Source organism: Capricornis sumatraensis, chromosome 2, assembly GCF_032405125.1.
Source record: "Capricornis sumatraensis isolate serow.1 chromosome 2, serow.2, whole genome shotgun sequence".
Taxonomy (NCBI): Eukaryota; Metazoa; Chordata; class Mammalia; order Artiodactyla; family Bovidae; genus Capricornis; species Capricornis sumatraensis.
The window spans coordinates 167,524,500-167,545,946 of NC_091070.1; the positions used below are offsets into that span (position 1 = coordinate 167,524,500).

Below are 21,447 nucleotides of genomic sequence, written 5' to 3' on the forward strand. Positions count from 1 at the left end.
GATGACACCACCCTTATGGCAGAAAGTGAAGAGGAGCTGAAAAGCCTCTTGATGAAAGTGAAAGTGGAGAATGAAAAAGTTGGCTTAAAGCTCAACATTCAGAAAATGAAGATTATGGCATCTGGTCCCATCACTTCATGGAAAATAGATGGGGAAATAGTAGAAACAGTGTCAGACTTAATTTTGGGGGGCTCCAAAATCACTGCAGATGGTGACTGCAGCCATGAAATTAAAAGATGCTTGCTCCTTGGAAGAAAAGTTATGACCAACCTAGATAGTATATTCAAAAGCAGAGACATTACTTTGCCAACTAAGGTCCGTCTAGTCAAGGCTATGGTTTTTCCTGTGGTCGTGTATGGATGTGAGAGTTGGATTGTGAAGAAGGCTGAGCACCAAAGAATTGATGCGTTTGAACTGTGGTGTTGGAGAAGACTCTTGAGAGTCCCTTGGACTGCAAGGAGATCCAACCAGTCCATTCTGAAGGAGATCAACCCTGGGATTTCTTTGGAGGGAATGATGCTAAAGCTGAAGCTCCAGTACTTTGGCCACCTCATGTGAAGACTTGACTCATTGGAAAAGACTCTGATGCTGGGAGAGATTGGGGGCAGGAGGAGAAAGGGATGACCCAGGATGAGATGGCTGGATGGCATCACGGACTCGATGGACGTGAGTCCGAGTGAACTCTGGGAGATGGTGATGGACAGGGAGGCCTGGCGTGCTGCAATACATGGGGTTGCAAAGAGTCGGTCATAATGAGTGAGTGAACTGAACTGAACTGAACTGAGGTCATGAGGGTGGAGACTTCATGAATAGGATTGTTGTTTAGTTGCTAAGTCTTGCTTGACTCTTTCATGAGTCAAACACATGTCTCCTGGATTGGCAGGCAGATTCTTTACCATTGAACCATCAGAGAAGCCCTGTGAATAGGATTAGTGGTAAAGAATCCACTTGCTAAGCAGGAAATGCAAGGGACATGGATTCGATGTCTGGATCAGGAAGTTCCCCTGGAGGAGGAAATGGCAACTCACTCCAGTATTCTTGCCTGGAATATTCCATGGACAGAGGAACCTGGTACTACAGTCCATGGGACCACAAAGAGTTAGACAGAACTGAGCACACATTATATTACAAACTAATAAATTAATAAGCATAAAAGCCTCTTGATGAAAGTGAAAGAGGAAAGTGAAAAAGTTGGCTTAAAGCTTAACATTCAGAAAACAAAGATCATGGCATCCGGTCCCATCACTTCATGGAAAATAGATGGGGAAACAGTGGAAACAGTGTCAGACTTAATTTTGGGGGGCTCCAAAATCACTGCAGATGGTGATTGCAGCCATGAAATTAAAAGATGCTTACTCCTTGGAAGAAAAGTTATGAGCAACCTAGATAGCATATTCAAAAGCAGAGACATTACTTTGCCAACTAAGGTCCATCTAGTCAAGGCTATGGTTTTTCCTGTGGTCATGTATGGATGTGAGAGTTGGACTGTGAAGAAAGCTGAGCGCCGAAGAATAGATGCGTTTGAACTGTGGTATTGGAGAAGACTCTTGAGAGTCCCTCGGACTGCAAGGAGATCCAACCAGTCCATTCTGAAGGAGATCAACCCTGGGATTTCTTTGGAGGGAATGATGCTAAAGCTGAAGCTCCAGTACTTTGGCCACCTCATGCAAAGAGTTGACTCATTGGAAAAGACTCTGATGCTGGGAGGGATTGGGGGCAGGAAGAGAAGGGGACGACCGAGGATGAGATGGCTGGATGGCATCACGGACTCAATGAACGTGAGTCTGAGTGAACTCTGGGAGATGGTGATGGACCGGGAGGCCTGGCGTGCTTTGATTCATGGGGTCACAAAGAGTCGGACACGACTGAGCGACTGAACTGAACTGAACTGAATGTTATAAACCAACAACATAACATAATGAAGCGGTGAATAATTTAGAGTCACACACAACTTAGGGACTAGACAACAATAATCACAGTGAAGCTATTATCTATTATTTGGGGCCTCCCTGGTGGCTCAGAGGCCACAGAGAGCTCCCTAGCCCCTTCCACCATGTAGGGACAGTGTGAGAATATGGATATATAGGAACCAGGAGATGGGTTCTTGCCAGTCACTGAATCTGTTGATGTTCTGATCTTGCATTTCCTGTCTCTAGAACAGTGAGAAATAAGTTTCTGCTTTTTAGTCTATGGCATGTCTAAGCCCAAACAGACTTAGACAAGCTCAGAGCTCCGTCTCCAAGTCAGGGCCGTCTCTCATCTGGAGGGTTCCTTTGCTCTTGCCCTAGTCCTAGTCTTGCCAGTGCTGTTGGTCCCTGAGGTGTCCCCTCTACCTTCCATTCAGCCCCTGTTCTGGAGTCTTCTACTGGACCTCTTGATGCATTCCTCTTTCCCAGTTCTAACAAGCACCCACACTTTCCTTTCAGGCCTCCCTTGCACCACTGGGTACAGAGAAACATTCAGAACCTTTCCAGACCCACAGGAGCCCAGAGAAATGGGGAATTTCAGGAGATGCACCCCTTTTCCCTGACCACTTCCTCCCATTTGTAAGGTTCTTCACTTTTCAAAGGACAAGTAAAAACAAGGCACAAGGGACTATTTTCCTCCAAGATCTTCCAAACCCTAAGTCTGCGGTTTCATATAGCTGCTCAACAATGCTCCTCCAAATCCAATTAACCCTAGGGTTCTCAAAGTGTGGTTCACAGACTCTGGTCTCCTGTTTTCATTACAACACTAAGAGGTTATTTGCTTTTCACTGATGGTGAAAAAGCACTGGCTGTACACCTGTGGTGCCAATAAAAGCCAATTATTCTAGTATTCTTCACCACCATAAACTCACAGTGAAAGAAAGGAAGAAAAAAAATGGCCAGTTTTACTTAAGAATGCTCTTGATGATGCAATGAAAAAGTTTAATTTTGACCCTTAAATACTTGTCACTGTAATATTTTGTGTGACAAAATGGGAAGACGTGTAGATACTTCAGCACTCCAGGTACATTTAATGGTTTTCTCAAGAAAAGCACTGTGTGATTGCCTGAGTTGTGGAACTAGTTGTTTTTTTAGTTGAACGCCATTTTTACCTTCTGAAAGACCGAATAACAGATAAAACTCTGGTTTTTCAGACTTGAATATCTGGCAGACATTTTCTAGAAAAGTAATAAAGTAAGTTGGTCACTTCAAGGAAAACAACCGGCAAGATCTTTCTTAATAATAAAATCCAAGCTTTTGACCCTGGATCCACCACTTACTGGCAAATTACTTAACTCTCTGATGTCTTACTGGAAAAATAGGATGGTGATAATATTCCAGAGAGTGGATACAAGTATTAAGCAAGATAACATTATAAAGCATTTTATACAGTGCCTGCTGTGTGTTAAGTAAGTGTGCAATAAATATTGGTTTCTATTATAGCTCAATCAAGTTAAAATAATCAGATTTGGTTTCCATTTGTAATTTGACAAAATACCTGAGTCAATTCCACCAAAAATGTTAACCTGATCTCCAAGAAAATCCTCGTTAAAAATTAGATTTATTCTTGTTCTTTAATAAGAGGTCAACTGTGAAATCACAATAGACCACAGTAAAATGACAGGCATTGAGATAATAGATTTTAAGCAAAAAATCTCATTTGTCTAATCTTTCCCCAGGAAGTAAATAGGAAAATAGGGCAGTGGTTAGAAAATGCACACAGTAACACAAACTATTACACAAGTACTTCCCAAAGCTTACTCTAAAAGCAGTGGATGAACACCAATACCAAAATACACAAGGCCACCTGTGTTCCTGCTATCCTGAAAGCCACAGCCATTGAATGACATCTTGATTATCATGCCAGTAGTCTGCTTATTTAACTTCTATGCAGAGTACATCATGAGAAATGCTGGGCTGAAGGAAGCACAAGCTGGAATCAAGATTGCCGGGAGAAATATCAATAACCTCAGATATGCAGATGACACCACCCTTATGGCAGAAAGTGAAGAAGAACCAAAGAGCCTCTTGATGAAAGTGAAAGAGGAGAGTGAAAAAGTTGGCTTAAAGCTCAACATTCAGAAAACTAAGATCATGGCATCTGGTCCCATCACTTCATGGCAAATAGATGGGGAAATAGTGGAAACAGTGGCTGACCTTATTTTTCTGGGCTCCAAGATCACTGCAGATGATGATTGCAGCCATGAAATTAAAAGACACTTACTTCTTGGAAGGAAAGTTATGACCAACCTAAATAGCATATTAAAAAGCAGAGACGTTACTTGCCAACAAAGGTCCGTCTAGTCAAGGTTATGGTTTTTCCAGTGGTCAGGTATGGATGTGAGAGTTGGACTATAAAGAAAGCTGAGTGCCAAAGAATTGATGCTTTTGAACTGTGGTGTTGGAGAAGACTCTTGAGAGTCCCTTGGACTGCAAGGAGATCCAACCAGTCCGTTCTGAAGGAGATCAGCCCTGGGATTTCTTTGGAAGGAATGATGCTGAAGCTGAAACTCCAGTGCTTTGGCCACCTCATGAGAAGAGTTGACTCATTGGAAAAGACTCTGATGCTGGGAGGGATTGGGGGCAGGAGGAAAAGGGGACGACAGAGGATGAGATGGCTGGATAGCATCACTGACTCGATGGACATGAATCTGAGTGAACTCCGGGAGTTGGTGATGAACAGGGAGGCCTGGCGTGCTGCAATTCATGGGGTCGCAAAGAGTCGGACACGACTGAGCGACTGAACTGAACTGAACTGATGCTATGTTACATTTGGGGAATATGCAGGCCATGAGAAGCAGAGAAGAGTAAAAGAAGCCAAAATAGATTGGAGAATAGCAGGATAATGATCGAGAGATTTATAAAAGAAAAAAGGAAAGAAGTGTACCAGAAAAGGTTGTGAAAAACTGTAGGAGCTGGTTAATGGGATGTCATGAGGCTCTTTATGATATTTTTACATTTTCCAAATAATTTTCTTTTTTCGACAATGCCTGCATCCCAGTCTTGTACATCAGCATTGTCCTTATATCTTGTTTGTGAACAACCTTAGAATCTTTTTCAATCCTTTTGATCATCAGGCTTATCCTGTGAGATCCCTTATCTGTTCTTTGGGAGGCATTTCTCTATAAATAGATACGGAACTCCCTTCTCCATGAATAAAGAGGTTGTAATAGTCACACAATATTCAAAGGGCTAACTAGGTCCATCACCATCATTTTCTCCTTTGGTCCGGATGATACACTCTCCCTGAACACTTTTTTGACTCAGATGGCAGGCAGTGCAATTACTTGTCCCCACTTAAAACTGTTTTGCAAATGAGCAAGAAATAGCCAGCTTGGGGATAGAGAAGAGTTGGTGTTGCTTGTTCTCTGTAAGAAGGCAGCAGCCATATGGTATAAGAAGTGTCTGATTAGGCTCGCAATTAACCTAAAAGCTATCCTGCCAGAAGAAGCTACAACAGCAGCAACCTGTCTGTCAGTTCCAGTCCAGGAATTCTAACTGCTATTTCAGTTGTTATGGAAACTGACCACACTGCTTCCTAAAAAATTCATTATTCCAGCAAATATTAGTCATTCTGGGGCATCTAAATGAGTGATGCAGACACAGGGATGGAGGAGCGCAGAGGAGGAAGGCTAGAGATTAGAGAAGACCTCACAGAGACAGGCTTCCCTGGTGGCTCAGCTGGTAAAGAATCCGCCTGCAATGCGGGACACCTGGGTTTGATCCCTGGGTGGGAAGATCCCCTGGAGAAGGGAAAGGCTACCCATTCCAGTATTCTGGCCTGGAGAATTCCTTGGACTGTGTAGTCCATGGGGTTGCAAAGAGTTGGAGACAACTAAGTGACTTTCACTTCACACAGAGACCTGACCTTGGAGCAGGATTAGCCAGGGGAGAAGACATTTTAAGAGAGAGGACTGGCAAAACCGAGGGAACGTCAAGAGATAATAGTGGTGCAGGCGGGCTTGGGGTTGAAGACTCGTGTGGGTGGAGTGGAAAAGGGGAAGACACGTGGAAAAGGGGAAGCTGACTCTTGTGGATTCAGTTCAGTTCAGTTCAGTTCAGTCGCTCAGTCATGTCTTAGTCTTTGAGACCCCATGAATCACAGCACGCCAGGCCTCCCTGTCCATCACCATCTCCCGGAGTTCACTCAGACTCATGTCCATCGAGTCCGTGATGCCATCCAGCCATCTCATCCTGGGTTGTCCCCTTCTCCTCCTGCCCCCAATCCCTCCCAGCATCAGAGTCTTTTCCAATGAGTCAACTCTTTGCATGAGGTGGCCAAAGTACTGGAGCTTCAGCTTTAGCATCATTCCTTCCAAAGAACACCCAGGGCCGATCTCCTTCAGAATGGACTTGTTGGATCTCCTTGCAGTCCAAGGGACTCTCAAGAGTCTTCTCCAACACCACAGTTCAAAAGCATCAATTCTTCGGCACTCAGCTTTCTTCACAGTCCAACTCTCACATCCATACCTGACCACAGGATAAACCATAGCCTTGACTAGACGGACCTTTGTTGGCAAAGAAATGTCTCTGCTTTTGAATATGCTATTTAGGTTGGTCATAACTTTTCTTCCAAGGAGTAAGCATCTTTTAATTTCATGGCTGCAGTCACCATCTGCAGTGATTTTGGAGCCTAAAAATATAAAGTCTGATACTGTTTCCACTGTTTCCCCATCTATTTCCCATGTAGTGATGGGATCAGATGCCATGATCTTCATTTTCTGAATGTTAAGTTTTAAGCCAACTTTTTCACTCTCCTCTTTCACTTTCATCAAAAGGCTCTTTAGTTCTTCTTCACTTTCTGCCATAAGGGTGGTGTCATCTGCATATCTGAGGTTATTGATATTTCTCCCAGCAATCTTGATTCCAGCTTGGTCTTCATCCAGCCCAGCGTTTCTCATGATGTACTCTGCATAGAAGTTAAATAAGCAGGGTGACAATATACAGCCTTGATGTACTCCTTTTCCTATTTGGAATCAGTCTGTTGTTCCATGTCCAGTTCTAACTGTTGCTTCCTGACCTGCATACAGGTTTCTCAAGAGGCAGGTCAGGTGGTCTGGTATTCCCATCTCTTGAAGAATTTTCCACAGTTTCTTGTGATCCACACAGTCAAAGGCTTTGGCATAGTCAATAAAGCAGAAATAGATGTTTTTCTGGAACTCTCTTGCTTGATCGTCAAAAAACGACGATCCAGTGGATGTTGGCAATTAGATCTCTGGTTCCTCTGCCTTTTCTAAAACCAGTTGGTGGATTAAAGCTCATCAAAACTGTTATGGGTGTATCAACGACATCCTGAGTATTTTTACCAGCTACAAATTGGCCTGCAACAATACAGCCTTAAAATACCATCCTGCCATCTGCTGAGAAAGTACTGTTGACCCTTGAACAATGGGTGGGGAGCTATAGGGGTGCTATATGCCCCTCAGTCCCCGCCACACAATTGACAACCCATGTATGACTTGGATTGTCAGCTCTCTGAATACTTGGTTCCTATGACTCCATGATTCCGAATCAGTGGATTTACCCAACCTGGGCTAGGTAATACTGCAGTATTTACTATTAAAAAAAAATCAGTGCATAAGTGGTTCTGGGCAGTACAAAGCTGTGCTATTCAAGGCTTAACTGTATTTAGAACAAAGGTGTTAATTTTCAAGCAGAATCCAGTAAACAGCCTAGAAGAAGAACCGTCCTTTTTTCTTTGATTGCAGTTGCTTTGTACCTTCTACAGTGCAAACAGTAAGCTGAAATCTTTTTTTTTTTTTACTATAACAGTGACTGAATAACAAGTTGAAGTACAGGAGAGTCTGGTTGATATATATACATATACATATAAAACCAATTCCTTTATTCAGGGAAGCGGTTCTTAGTATGGTGTGTGGACCCTTGAGGGTCTTAAGGTTGGTCTGATGCCATATTTATATCATACTATTTCATTTTCTGAAGGGTGCAAAGCTTAATAACAGGTCAGCTGAGATCTTTAGCTAGACCTGGCTAGATAGAAGCAGTATTTGAAAATACAGTTGAAATTCAATGACAGTGCTAAACAACAGGTGAATCTGAAATAATATTATTCCCAGAGACAATAACAACCACCACAAAATATGCTGTACTATTTTTAAAAGCTTCTTATTGTATTATTAAAAATACAGATTTCTATGTGATATTAAAGACTCAACCTTTGGATTCCTGAACTTCAAGTTTAGAAAGTCTCCCCTCTTCCTAATTTGGCTCCTAAGATAAAAGCTGAACAGAAAAAGTTTAATTTATTGTGTATAGTCTAGGTTCCCAGGTAATTAACTAAAATTTGTGTGGAAAGGCGAGTTTCCTTCGAGATTATGATGATGCGCTTCTCTTCAGTAAGGAGTAGATATAATGTACTTCAACTTTCTGAAAAGAATGTGAAGTAAGTGTGGCAACAGTGCATCCCACTCCCTGGACTAAGGTCAGCTAGAGACAAGCAGGTCAGAAACAAAACTCAGTTGAGCTTAAGAGTTCTCAGTACTTAGACACGCTGTTCCCTTGGCTAGAATTCTTCTTCCTCTCACCTCCTACTAATCTTTTCAGTCACCCGCCGCTTCCTTTAGTTGCCTGCTTAAATGTCACTTCCATAGGGCCTTTCCTGATTACCCATTTTTTTACCCCAAACACTCCACCCAACTTGTTCGCTGTTTCAGCTCTTTGTTTCCTTCCTGATGCTCTCCAAGGTTTGTGATGATAATTTGATTCATTCTCTTTTTCCTCTCGGATGGAAGCTCTGTGAGCCCCGCTCACTGTCCGGCACAGGTCCAGTACTCAGTAAGCAGCTGGCGGATGATTAAACGTGGTGGACAGTCGGGGTGGCGACCCACATAAGCTGGTGGTGGGATGTGGAAGGCCCTGGGATGGGGAACTACAGCCATGGGCCCTGGTCTCCTTTCTGCCACCAGTTGTTAGAATGACGTTGATCAAATCCCTTAAAGTCTCTGGGACTCAGTTTCCTCATCTGAAATCGAGGGAGATGTACTGAGAGATTTCCAAGGAAGCATCCTGACTTCAGAGTGTAAGAGTCTAAGTATATCTGATTATTTTTCTAGGGAGCTGATAAGTGTTTTTTTTTTCCCCCCACTCACTGAGGAGGTGTGGACCTTTTCATTATTTCTGACTATAAATAGGCATTTTCTGAAAAGTGTACAGGTGGGTGTATTAACTTTTCTGTAGACTGCAGGAACTAGAAGGAAAAGCACTAAGTTTCTGGAGGTTCTCTGACAATACTTTGTCCTATTCTATGTAGTTTGAATGCTGCACAACTAGACCCATTTATTCCCATGAGAAAAACTGGAAATCTGGCTCTCACACTAATTAGCTCTATGACCTTGGACAAGTTCCTTAAACTTCTGAGGCTCACTTTTCTTGTCTGTGTAATTGATATGTAATAGGGATGGATTGCCAACCTATAGGATTGTGTAAGGATTAAAGGAGATAACTTGGAACTCGATAAACGTTCAGAATATGCTGGTTAAGCTCAAATGAATTTTATCCCATAATGAGTTTCCCAATGAGTTTCACTGTACGAGAGCATAAAACAAACAAGATTGTTTTTTTTTTTGTTAGCTACGTGGAATGCAGGGTATGGTTATGAAGGCATATTTGAATATGTGGTCACTGATGTATATAGTTCAGGGAGGAACAGATCATTGTTCAAACAGAAAAGGTGTTAGATTTTAACAGATGGCATCCTCTTACCCACGGGATTATAATATATTTTATTATCATAGAACTAAATTCAGGAGTTTGCCATTCCTTAGACTCCTGCTTTGTCTCCGCTGAAAAGACACAGAGCCAGAGCAATATAAAACTGTATAAATGAAAGGAAAAATATGGAATCCTCAGGGGTATAATCTTGACTAAAAAAGGTGCCAGGCTTCAAACACGGTTGAGAAATGAATAGTCTTCCATCTTTACCACATTGTTATTATCAGCAGTTACAACTGAAAATGTGAGAGCTGTTACTCACCAATCATGAAAATAATTTTACACTTTTTCAAGTCTTCCATGAAACCTTTAAAATAAGAATAATTTTAGTTATACAGCAAGAAAAACTGTATTGAAACCCTGGTTTTATAATGTGTAGTGTAGTATTATATAATATTCTATTCTGTATTGTAGTATACAGTATTATCTATCTATCCCTATCTATATAATACATATAGAATAGAGCATAGAGATGAAACAAAAATTACAAAGGTGGTGAGTGAGAACTAAATCTTGGGAGCCACTGCTTTAAGACAAAGAAATGATTAGGGATTTTTGGCAAAGTGCAAAACTCTATAGAGTCTGTGGAGCCCTAAAAGATTTCCAGTTATGTGGTGTCAGGAGGTGTCTATTTATATACACAATGCTACATTTTGGCAGGAATCCACTATTAAGTGAGTGAAAGGCCCAATTTCACCAGAGAGAGACAGAGATAGAGAGAGGGGGCAGTGGGGAGGGAGAGAGAGTGCTGCATGAAGAATTGAGTTGAGGGTAGAAGAGGAAGAAGAAAAGGGAGAAAGAGCTGGAAATAGAAGCAAAAGGTGAATTTGGGGGCCTTTCCAACCATTTGTTTTTCACACTAAAGGGCTGTTATTTTTTTTAAAAAATTAAACAGACGCTTCATTCTCTTTACAGAATAGCCCATGGTGATGAGAAAATTCTATATTATTTGGAGCCTTCTATTAAGGCAATGTGGGAGACCTGGGTTAGATCCCTGAGTTGGGAAGATTCCCTGGAGAAGAGAATGGCCACCCACTCCAGTATTCTGGACTGGAGAATTCCATGAACTGTGTAGTCCATGGGGTTGCAAAGAGTTGGACACGACTGAGTGATATTCACTTTCATTTTCATTAAGGCAGATAGATTAATGCTCTCAACATGTTGGGCCAAATAGTCATCTCAAGTTCTTCAGACTTTCAGTTTACTTGTTTTTAGAGTACTTTTATGGAGTTGAGCAACTTTTAATCTATTTATAATATATGAAACTGGTTGTTATTATTATTACTATTAGTAGTATGGTTCTATATTAGTCCACTTAAAAAAGAATGATGATACATTCAGATAATGTGATCATTACAAATTAAGTTTATATGAAGTTTTTAATGACATGGGAACATGCTTATGTTATGATAAGCACAAAATATAGGAGACAATGTTTGTATATACACATGTATTCTCAACTATGTAAAAATAGGTATATAGACAATACACTGGAATAAAAATAAACCAGAATGTTAACTGTGACTATTTAGGTCATAAGGTTTTAGATGGCTTTTATTTTCTACCTTAAAAAATTTCCACATGAATGTGTATTAATTCTGTAACCAGGAAAAAAGGAAACTTTATTCAGCAATCCATCAATCCCTCTCCAGTTGGGACGGAGTTGATTATTTGCACTTGGCTCATGTTTAAGTGCCTTTTTCCCATGAATCACCATGATGTCATTGGGTGACTGCAATCTTCACATACTACTCTTGCCATTATCATCAAATGACACTCTATCTACCATCTCATGCTCATGAATCAGCAGGATTAGAGCTGGGGTTGTTCAGAAAGCCAATTCATTTACTTGTATGTACTCACAGTCAATGTAAATATATTTCCATGGACCATAATTATAACAACATTTATTACAGAGTAGAAATGTTAGAAGGTAATTTTCCTAGAGCAATCATAAACCTTATCTTCTTTGGACAAAGTCAAATTTATGTAATTTTCTATTTTCAGTTCCATGTGGAGCTAATAACAGTTTTTTTTTTAAGTTTAGGCAAGGCTTTTAATGTGACAAAATTATGAAGTAGTATAATTTGGGTGATTCGTAGGTTGTATCCCGATGGTACACTACAGAGGAGCAACATTATGCAGGAAAAGGACTTTCGCATTCTAATAATATTTGAAGAATGTTGAATTAAAGTTAGCCAGCTCTCTTTCCTGCAGAACATGTGGGAGCCTTGCTGTGTTCTTATATATGTGAATCTTCCAAAGAGGACTGGGTGTTGTGTTTTTCAAACACTTTCACCAGTTACAAAGAGCATGAGCTCTTTGAGCATCCTCTCTTCACTGAGCATCTCGGGGCTCATGTCCTCTGGGAGGTGAGGAAATACATCACTTAGTAAGGCATCACTTTGGTTCTTTGCATGGACCAAGAGGGGAGAAATCCAGAATTCCAATCATAATTGTGATCCCTGGCTGAGGGAAAAAAGTACATGCTCTTGGTAGGTTATTATCTCTTAGTGGTGTTTAATAAAAAAGATATGCTCAGAGCTACTAAAATGACAACTTTAGTTTAATCAGTAAAGGAAACTCACCTCCCATGGTGTCTTCTCCAAACACATTTAACTGGTCATCACCCTGTTTATAAAAAAAATCAAAATATTAGATGATAATACCAACAGCCATTGTGTTAAACTTCTTGCTGACATGAATATACTTAACTTTCCAAACAGCTCTGTGAAAGAGGTACCATAACTGCCCACCTTTTACAGATGAAAGCCATACTTAGATCAAGAAGTTAGCTGCTCAAGGTCACATAGAGAGGAACAAAGCCTGGGCTTCAACGTGGGCTCTTTGTGTCCAGAGTTAATGCTCTTTGTAACTGGTACAATATCATGCCTTTTTTTCCCTTTGTGCATAACTACCTGTGGTCAGAAAGCCGATGTAAAGAAGACAAAACCCTTCAGGACTTGAAGCTCACTGATATGTGGAGTCACAGCTGCTTCACAAATAACTCCATGATTTACAGCTAGACTTAGCAAACTTTCTGGAAAGCACCAGAGAGTAAACATTTTCAGCATTGGGAGCCATGTGGTCTCACTATTTAGTCACCAGCCATAGTTTGCTAATCCCAGAATGAAAGCATGAAATAAAGGAAGTTGGAATGACCAGATCTGATTGCCTCCTTTTAAAATTTTCATTTTCATTTTCAATCAAACAGCTACTCCATTCTCCTTACAGAAAAATACATGGTGTTAGGTGAAGAATCCATAAAGAAAATGTGTAAAATGGCATTGGTGATTAATGACTGGTGACCTGAATGAGAAGGAAGTCCAAAAGGAGGGGATATATGTATATGTTTGGCTGGTTCATTTTGCTGTACAGTAGAAACTAACACAGCAATATAAAGTAACTATACTTTTAAAAAAATTCATTTTAAAAAACGTTTTAAAAAAGGTGCTGGTGAGATTCCTCACTCCTACCTACGTCTCCATACACCCCATTTTCTCACTACCTCATTGCTTATAGGTAACCACTCACAGGTTTTTTTTTTTTTTTGTATCTTTCCATATACACAAAAGTTGACTCCCAGATATCTATGGTTACACTTGAGTATAAGTATAGAATCTTATCACCTCCATTACACAGTAAGAAGCAAACATTACATATGCACATATGTTTATAAAACACATGCTAATCTATGATAATGCTATTCTTCCCTTTGTGTTCTCACTTATCAATATATTCTGGAGAAGTTTCTGTACCAGTACAGATGCTCTTGGTTACACAGTATTCTACTGTATGGAAGGTACCATAGTTGTTATTATTTCAAACTAGTTCTTTATTGATGGACCACTGAGTTGCTTGCAATCTTGGACTATTTTTGAAAAAGTAGGACAAAGGATAAACTCACATAAATGGCATTTCATATGTATATACTTTTAGGATAAATTCCCAGAGAAGAGGCTGTGTAAAGAATAAACATATTTATAAGCTGATAGATTTTTCCAAACCATTCTCCCTAGAGATGGTATAGTTTTTCAGGGACAACCTTTGGCTCATGCTTTACTCCGGCCTCTTGCCTCTAATTTGCTACGATACAGGAGTCAGTTAAATGAGGTTGCTGGGTTGCATTAATGCTCCCTTTAGATAAACTGCCACAAAAGCACTTTGTCTGAAAACAGAGCGTTGCCATCCTTTTTTAGAACATATACCTTCAGGGCAACTTTACTGCCTGTCTTCTTAGATTTGCCTGAGCTATTCCAGGTGAGAGAAGAAGAATCAATGGAGTGGTTATTCAAGGACACATTTACATGAATGAACTCCTTTCCATGAATAGAAAAAAAGTCCATTATTCCTCAGTGAGCCTCCCCCTACTTCTATTATTGAGATCATTTCATTTTGGAAGTATAGGAATGGTCTAATCCATTTCTACCATCCCCTGTCCCTATTTTACAGATGAGGAAATTGATAGTGGTCATGTGAGGGGTTCATGACCATGCCGTCAGGTCCTTAGTGAGGCCAGGGTTGGGATGAAAACCACATCCCCTACCACATAGCCTGGCTTCTAGAGATTCAGTCCCATCAGCTTAGCTACCATCATGGATCTGTGAGTGTCCTGTTGCTCAACTGGCCAAGGGCTTCCCAGGTACCTCAGCAGTAAAGATTCTGCCTGTCAGTGCAGGAGACTCAGGTTCGATCCCTGGGTCAGGAAGATGCCCTGGAGAAGGAAATGGCATCCCACTCCAGTATTCTTGCCTGGGACATCTCATGGACAGAGGATCCTGGTGGGCTATAGTCTATGGAGTTACAAAAGAGTAGGACATATTTAGGGACTGAGCATGCACACATAGTCACATAGTGAGGAACAGAGCCTGCGCTTTCAGCCTGGGCTGTGTCTAGAGCTCATGCTCATGTAACTGCACTCTCCCCCTGAAGCTAAGAGCACTCAGGGGTCTGGGCCCTCCCTCACTCTGGGATGACTCTGGTGTAAGCAGCTCCCCAGTGGTCGCCTTGAGATCAAGCTGAAGCTAATACCTAGCTGTCCTCACTTGCGGCCCTCTCTTGCATCTGTTCCTCCCTCTCAAGAGCACACCTAACATCACACTCACAAACATCTTCATGGAAAGCTCTGCATCTAGGGAAGCCCACTTGAGACAGGGACCTAATTGAAGCAATTCACACGTTTACCTACGATACAGCTACATAGAAAGATGCTCAATAGCCTTTGCTGGAAAAGGACTGTTTAATCAGACTCTAATTATTGCTTTCAAACAGACATTGAATATATTCAGGCAATGGTAAGAGGAGACCCTGAGTCCTCTCCTTTAATTTTTATTATTATTATTGAATTATTAGACTTAAACCTACCTTATATACCAAACTGTATCAGACATTTCTTGTATCTGGCTATCATGTCTTGGGAGTTTGTTTAGGGTTAATCTGAATTCATAAAATAATGCACCTGGATACAGCATGCTTGGGGCTGGTGCACGGGGATGACCCAGAGAGATGTTATGGGGAGGGAGGTGGGAGGGGTGTTCATGTTTGGGAATGCATGTACACCCATGATGGATTCATGTCAACGTATGGCAAAACCAATACAGTATTGTAAAGTAAAATAAAGTAAAAAAAAAAATAATGCACCAGGTTATACAAGGGCCTATCTGACCTCTATGTGGTCTCTTGAGTCTGACCTGTTTATATCCATAGTATTTATTCACTGCCTTCTATTCTGTTTGCCCAAATGCCTCAAATGAGCCCCAGCTTCATTTCCATGAGTGCACTGATAGTGAACAGACTTCTGGGGGCATAGACACAAGTGCCAAAAGCTCTCTTTCAGGAATGTGCTGCCTTGTACTCATTGACACGAAATGAATAGGTGAATGACACAGGTGAATAGGATGTTTGGTTGGAGGGTGTTATTTTCCAGTGATGCTCAATAAACTTCATGATTCCAGTGTGAATCTTTTGTAGAAAAGATTTATTTGAACTCACACACACACACACACACACACACATGAGAAACAAGTAGTGAAAGGCAACCACTTCTGGTTTTGGTGAAAAGATGCCATACAGCCTCCAGAGGCTCTCAGCCTTACCTTCTTTCTTTTCAAATGCTAGGTGTGTTTTGCGTAAAAGCACTAATTTCAGAAAGTCAATTATATAAGGTTATATAAATTATATAAGGTTATACAAAAGCTTTATGTAAACAAAATGTTAAATAAGCCTCTAGGAGAAATGGCTGATAAGGTGTTCATATCCAGTTCCACTGTAGCTGCATCTCAAGTGAGGTGCTCTTGGAGAAAACACAACCCACTGTTTCTGCCCTGTGGGTGCCTGTGGGTGCCTCTGGGGGTTACAGCTTTTTACCTTGTTGCTGCTCCATCCACTCAACTCTTTGTCATCTGTAAGTCTGAATGAGTGGTTACGTGTTGTAGGTACAAGGAGACATAGAAGACTCTACATTATTAAGCTAGAATTTGGGGGCAGGAAGAAGGACAACTGAACAAACTGACAAAGACAGACACTACAAATATAGGTACAGATTTCTGTAAGTGCCGTTTGTGACTCATGAGTATGGGGCCAAGACAAAGCCTGCGATGACGCAGTTAATACTGGAGAAGGTGGGAAGATCTGCAGCAAAACCACTGGCCCCCAAACCAACTCAGGTTGCCAGGTCTTTTTGTGCTAGATACTTGATAATAGGTTGGAAATTGATGGTGAGAAATTCTGTTGAAGTGAACGTCAGGAAAGGACTGATGGCTTTCTGAGGAAGCTGGATTTGGACTACATGTGTGTTTTGGTCTCTGTCTCTCTTCCCCAGTCATGCCAGATGCAGGAGGAGAGTAAAAGCAACATGCATTCCACTTTGCTGCCCTGTGTAGATGTATAGGCAAGAAGCTACTTCTGCAAGGCTGGATGGATCCTGGTATTCTGTCAGAAGAGCAGCTATTTGGGGTGTGTGAATACTTTCCTTTTGGGTTGGTGCTCCTACACCTCCACCTTGAGGTATGGATGTTTTGTCATCCCAGTTCCTTGAATCACTGAATTTTTGTGGGCAAGATCAAAATAGAACAACAGAGCTTCACAGATGTTTCACCAGTCATAGGGTATTACCTTCGTTCTTCAACATGCTTTGATGGCAGCATGGTGTCTGTTCCTGGTTACAGGACCAGGGCACTGTCACAAGCAGATCATGTCATAAGATGAGGCTGTCACTTAAACAGTGCTTTTCAGCTCTGGCAGCATTTCTGCTGGTATGATCTCACTGGATCCTTGCTGCAACCCTGATAGGAATGATGTAACTGAGGTACTGTGGTACCACTGGATTGGGATGTGTCAGTACTTGAGCTTCCATTGCTGCCCAGATTTGGGCTGAGAACTGACTTCAGTGCCCTGATACCAAGCTAGATTCTACATCAGCATCCTCTTACTGTGGGGGTGGTCATGTAATCAGGTCCTCTACTGCCCCTCCTTCAGTAGACAGTGTTGATTTTTAAAAATACTTTTATATGTATATATATATATAATATATATATATATATTTGGCTGTTCTGGTTCCTCCTTGCTGTGCAGGCTTTTCTCTCTCTAGTTGTGGCAAGTGGGGCTGCTCTAGCTGTGGTCCGTGGGCTTCACATTGCGGTGGCTTCTCTTGTTGCAGAGCATGGCCTCTAGGGTGCCTGGGCTTCGGCAGTCGTGGTATCTGGGCTTGGTAGGTGAAGCTTCTGGGCTCCAGAGCACAGGCTCAGTAGCTGTGGTGCCTGGGCTTTGGCGCTCCTTCCCAGATCAGCGATAGAACCCGTGTCTCCTACATTGGTAGGTGGACTCTTCTAACCACTAGGGAAGCCCGCCAATGTTGATTTTTAAAAATCCTTTTGGGGACCCCAAAACAAAACCTCCCCTGGGAAGGAGAGAGAAGTAGTAGGTCATTTGGGGAGTGTTTTCCTAGTTCCTGTTTCTCTTAAATAGTGTGTGTGTTTCATGGCATAAAGTATTCTTTGTGGGATTCAAGCTTCAAGTGGGATTATGAGAAAGAGGTTTTACATAACAATAAAATGGCACAGTGAAGATTAATTGTTTGCTCCAAAATTCACATATATTGTAAGGAAAAAAATATTTTCTTTCTCTGTCACTGAGCACAGATATCAATCTAGTTTTTTTTTTTTAATCTAAGAAAATGGATTTCAAAGAGATTCTGTAGTTTCTGAGACAATATGAGGATGCATCTTTTCTAACCTTTTCACACTTTGACTAGTACTATGTAGATCACCTACATTCTGGGAAAATCATAAAAGCTAGCATATGAGGATTTTTCATTTAAATTTGTCTAACGACACTATCTCTGCTTGTAAGAAGCAACGGCAGTGAAGCAGGGCTGGGGTTGAGGCACAAAAGTGTGCTGGAGTTCTCAGAAGGGTTCATCTCACTGAGAACCAGACTCTTAACAGGAAGAAAGAATAATTTAAAAAGAACAACCAAAATAGTACCATTTTCCCATCTTGGGACCTGAAAATGGAACCTGAAAATGAGATTTTTGGATTCTTTTTCTTCATGCCAGTTAAGGAACAAAAGCAACAAAACACCTCACAGGATCAGTTTTTAAAATGGTTATTGGAACTGCTATTTGAGTGGCTATTGGGGTGTTTTTAACATGTGTGATCTCATCTGATCCCCTAGAAGACACTAGGAGGTAAGCATGTTTGCTATTTCCCATTTTTAAGATAGGGAAATTCAGGCTCAGAAGGCTTAGGTGGACTGTGCAGGAGGCTACAGCCAGTGGGGTTTCCTGATGCCCCAGCTCATGTTCTAACCCCTCTCCTGCTGCCCAGGAGCATGATGGGCATGATGACTTGTCTGTGTGTCAGGTGAGGAGGACAGAGTGTATCGAGCGACTTCACTACATGAGGGTAGGGAACACTCGTCATGTCACATGAATACACACGAAGGTAGATTCATTTGCTAAAAGAGGGACTGAAGCTGGATTCTGCTCGTCAAGTGATCTGGAAGTGGAACTCTCAAGTTTTACTGGGAGAACTGTGAATGCAGTTTTGAAATAACTCAGACCTTCAGCTGGAGAATATTGGAAAATGGAACACAGCTTTATTGTATCAGCAGGAGGAAGGGAAACTGGTCCTTGAGAAATGCTTTGAGTGTTTACAGTTCTTTTCTAAAGCATGTTTTCATTTAAAGTAATGGGCAATTAAAAAAAGAAGTATGAGAAGTGGTATGTAATTTAGTTGCACCCAAGAATCTATTTTACAGCGAGTTCCATTTCTCTTTCACTGAAGTGTACACAATTAGAGGTCTGCTTGTTGTGGAAGGACTTGTATAATTGAGTAAACAAGGAGGAAAAAATATAGGGGATGTGAGGTTAGCCTTTTTCCCATCTAACTAAATTGCAGTCTCTCTACATCAACTACTTTAAACAGTGGTTTACAGATCTAGCTCTTGAGGAGGAATGGTATTTTCTTTGTTTATGTATAAACTGAAATGTTGGTGTCTCTAACAAGAAATTTTAAAGAAAGAGGCTTTTCCCTGATGTTTTCTATAAGTTTCTGTTTTCATCAGCTCAAAAACATGCCCAACGGAAGTCATTTCTGGAAGACCATGGATGAAACACTTGGTCTTGATTTCACATTCCAGACACGGCCCCAGGGCTGTGCAAGGCTGGTGGTTCAAAGAAGGAAGTCAAGTTCTCATCCTGATTTCATCTCATTTAAAGTGAATGTTGACCATAAAGTCACACCTGACCAGAGTCTTACCAAGGAGAGTTATTTGGCCTTTACCACTTTGTCTTACCTGCCTTAACTGCCTTCTGAGAAACCTTACCACCTTAGCTGCCTCCTGAGAAACCTGTATGCAGGTCAAGAAGCAACACTTAGAACTGGACATGGAACAACAGACTGGTTTCAAATTGGGAAAGGAGTATGTTAAGGCTGTATTTTGTCACCATGCTTATTTAACTCACATGCAGAGTACATCATGAGAAATGCCAGGCTGGGTGAAGCACAAGCAGATATCAAGATTGTTCGGAGAAATATCAATAACTTCAGATATGCAGGTGACACCACCTTTATGGCAGAAAGCGAAGAAAAACTAAAGGACCTCTTGATGAAAGTGAAAGAGGAGAGTTTAAAAGCTGACTTAACATTCAACATTCAGAAAACTAAGATCATGGCATCTGATCCCATCACTTCATGGGAAATAGATGGGGAAACAATGGAAACAGTGACAGACTTTATTTTGGGGCTCCAAAATCACTGCAGATGGTGACTGCAGCCATAAAATTAAAAGATGCTTAGTTCTTGGAAGAAAAGCTATGACCAACCTAGACAGCATATTAAAAAGCAGAGATGTTACTTTGCCAACAAAGGTCCATGTAGTCAAGGCTATGGTCTTTCCAGTAGTCATGTATGGTTGTGAGAGTTGGGTATAAAGAAAGTTGAGCGCCGAAGAATTGATGCTTTTGAACTGTGGTGTTGGAGAAGACTCTTGAGAGTCCCTTGGACTGCAAGGAGATCCAACCAGTCCATCCTAAAGGAAATCACTCCTGAATATTCACTGGAAGGACTGATGCTGAAGCAGAAGCTCCAATAATTTGGCTGCCTAATGCAAAGAACTGACTCATTGGAAAAGACCCTGATGCTGGGAAAGATTGAAGGCAGGAGAAGGGGATGACAGAGGATGAGATGGTTGAATGGCATCACCGACTTGATGGACATGAGTTTGGGTAAACTCCGGGAGTTGGTGATGGACAGGGAGGCCTGGTGTGCTGCAGTCGAAGGGGTGGCAAAGAGTCGGACGTTACTGAGCGACTGAACTGAACTGAACTTTTGTCTTCTGATTCTTTGTATAAAAGAAACAGGATGACAAAGCTTAGAGTCAGTCATTGGGAACTACAGTGGCACTAGTCTCTCCTGAGTACTTTGTACTTCGGTGCCATGAGGTTACAACTCCTTATGAGACAGTCTCAGCAAAAGGGACAATCAAGTTAATTATCAGAATAAAACATACTATAACAGGGACACCTGGCATGCTGCAGTCCATGGGGTCGCAAAGAGTCGGACACGACTGAGCGACTTCACTTCCACTTCCACTTCACTTCATGTGTGTTTATGCATTTTCTAAGGGGAAAAATATTGCCTGGAGTCATCATCCTTTGTCCCACTATCCTTCTGTCAAAGGGGATTCTCAGGCAGCACTAGCGGTAAAGAATCTGCCTGCCAATGCAAGAGACTCTTGTTCGATCCCTGGATCAAGAAGATCCCTTGGAGGAGGGCATGGCAACCCACTCCAGTATCCTTGCCTGGGAAATACCATGGGCAGAGGGGCCTGGCAGGCTACAGTCCACAAAGCCACAAAGAGTTGGACAGGATTGAGGGACTGAGCAGTACACAGCTTTCTGTTAAAAGGAAGTAAGGCTGGGAGAAGGCAGATCTGGATGGGGTGAGCAAGTGGAGGCTGGAAGGACTCCTTGCTAACTCCTCCTGGTTCCTCTTCCTTCTGAGTCCTCTGCTTGTAACAGATGTGCCCCCTGCTTTCTCAGTGATCTGAAGCATTTAATGCTTATCACTAACACAGACACAACAGCTTCCAGGGACCATCCACACACCCACAGTCCAGCTCTGACCTTGCCTCAACTTCTCTTATGTTTGTTATAATCCAACTGAACATCTGTGTTCAGTTCCTTGAGGTTTTAGGGGTTAAGGTTGGGTGAGGAGTGGGCCACAGCGGTCGCTGAGCACAGAGCAAA

The 21,447-nt window shown here is 41.7% G+C and overlaps 1 protein-coding gene across 1 annotated transcript in view; it reads right to left on the reverse strand.

Annotated features, from left to right (window-relative positions):
• Positions 1 to 21,447, reverse strand: part of AK5 (adenylate kinase 5) — a 266,778-nt gene that overhangs the window by 60,441 nt on the left and 184,890 nt on the right. Inside the window, exons 9-10 of the mRNA XM_068965869.1 lie at positions 12,287 to 12,329; positions 9,961 to 10,005 (exon numbers count right to left, since the gene is read on the reverse strand). Of these exons, the coding sequence (XP_068821970.1) occupies positions 9,961 to 10,005; positions 12,287 to 12,329 (88 nt within the window). The remainder of the gene's footprint in view (positions 1 to 9,960; positions 10,006 to 12,286; positions 12,330 to 21,447) is intronic.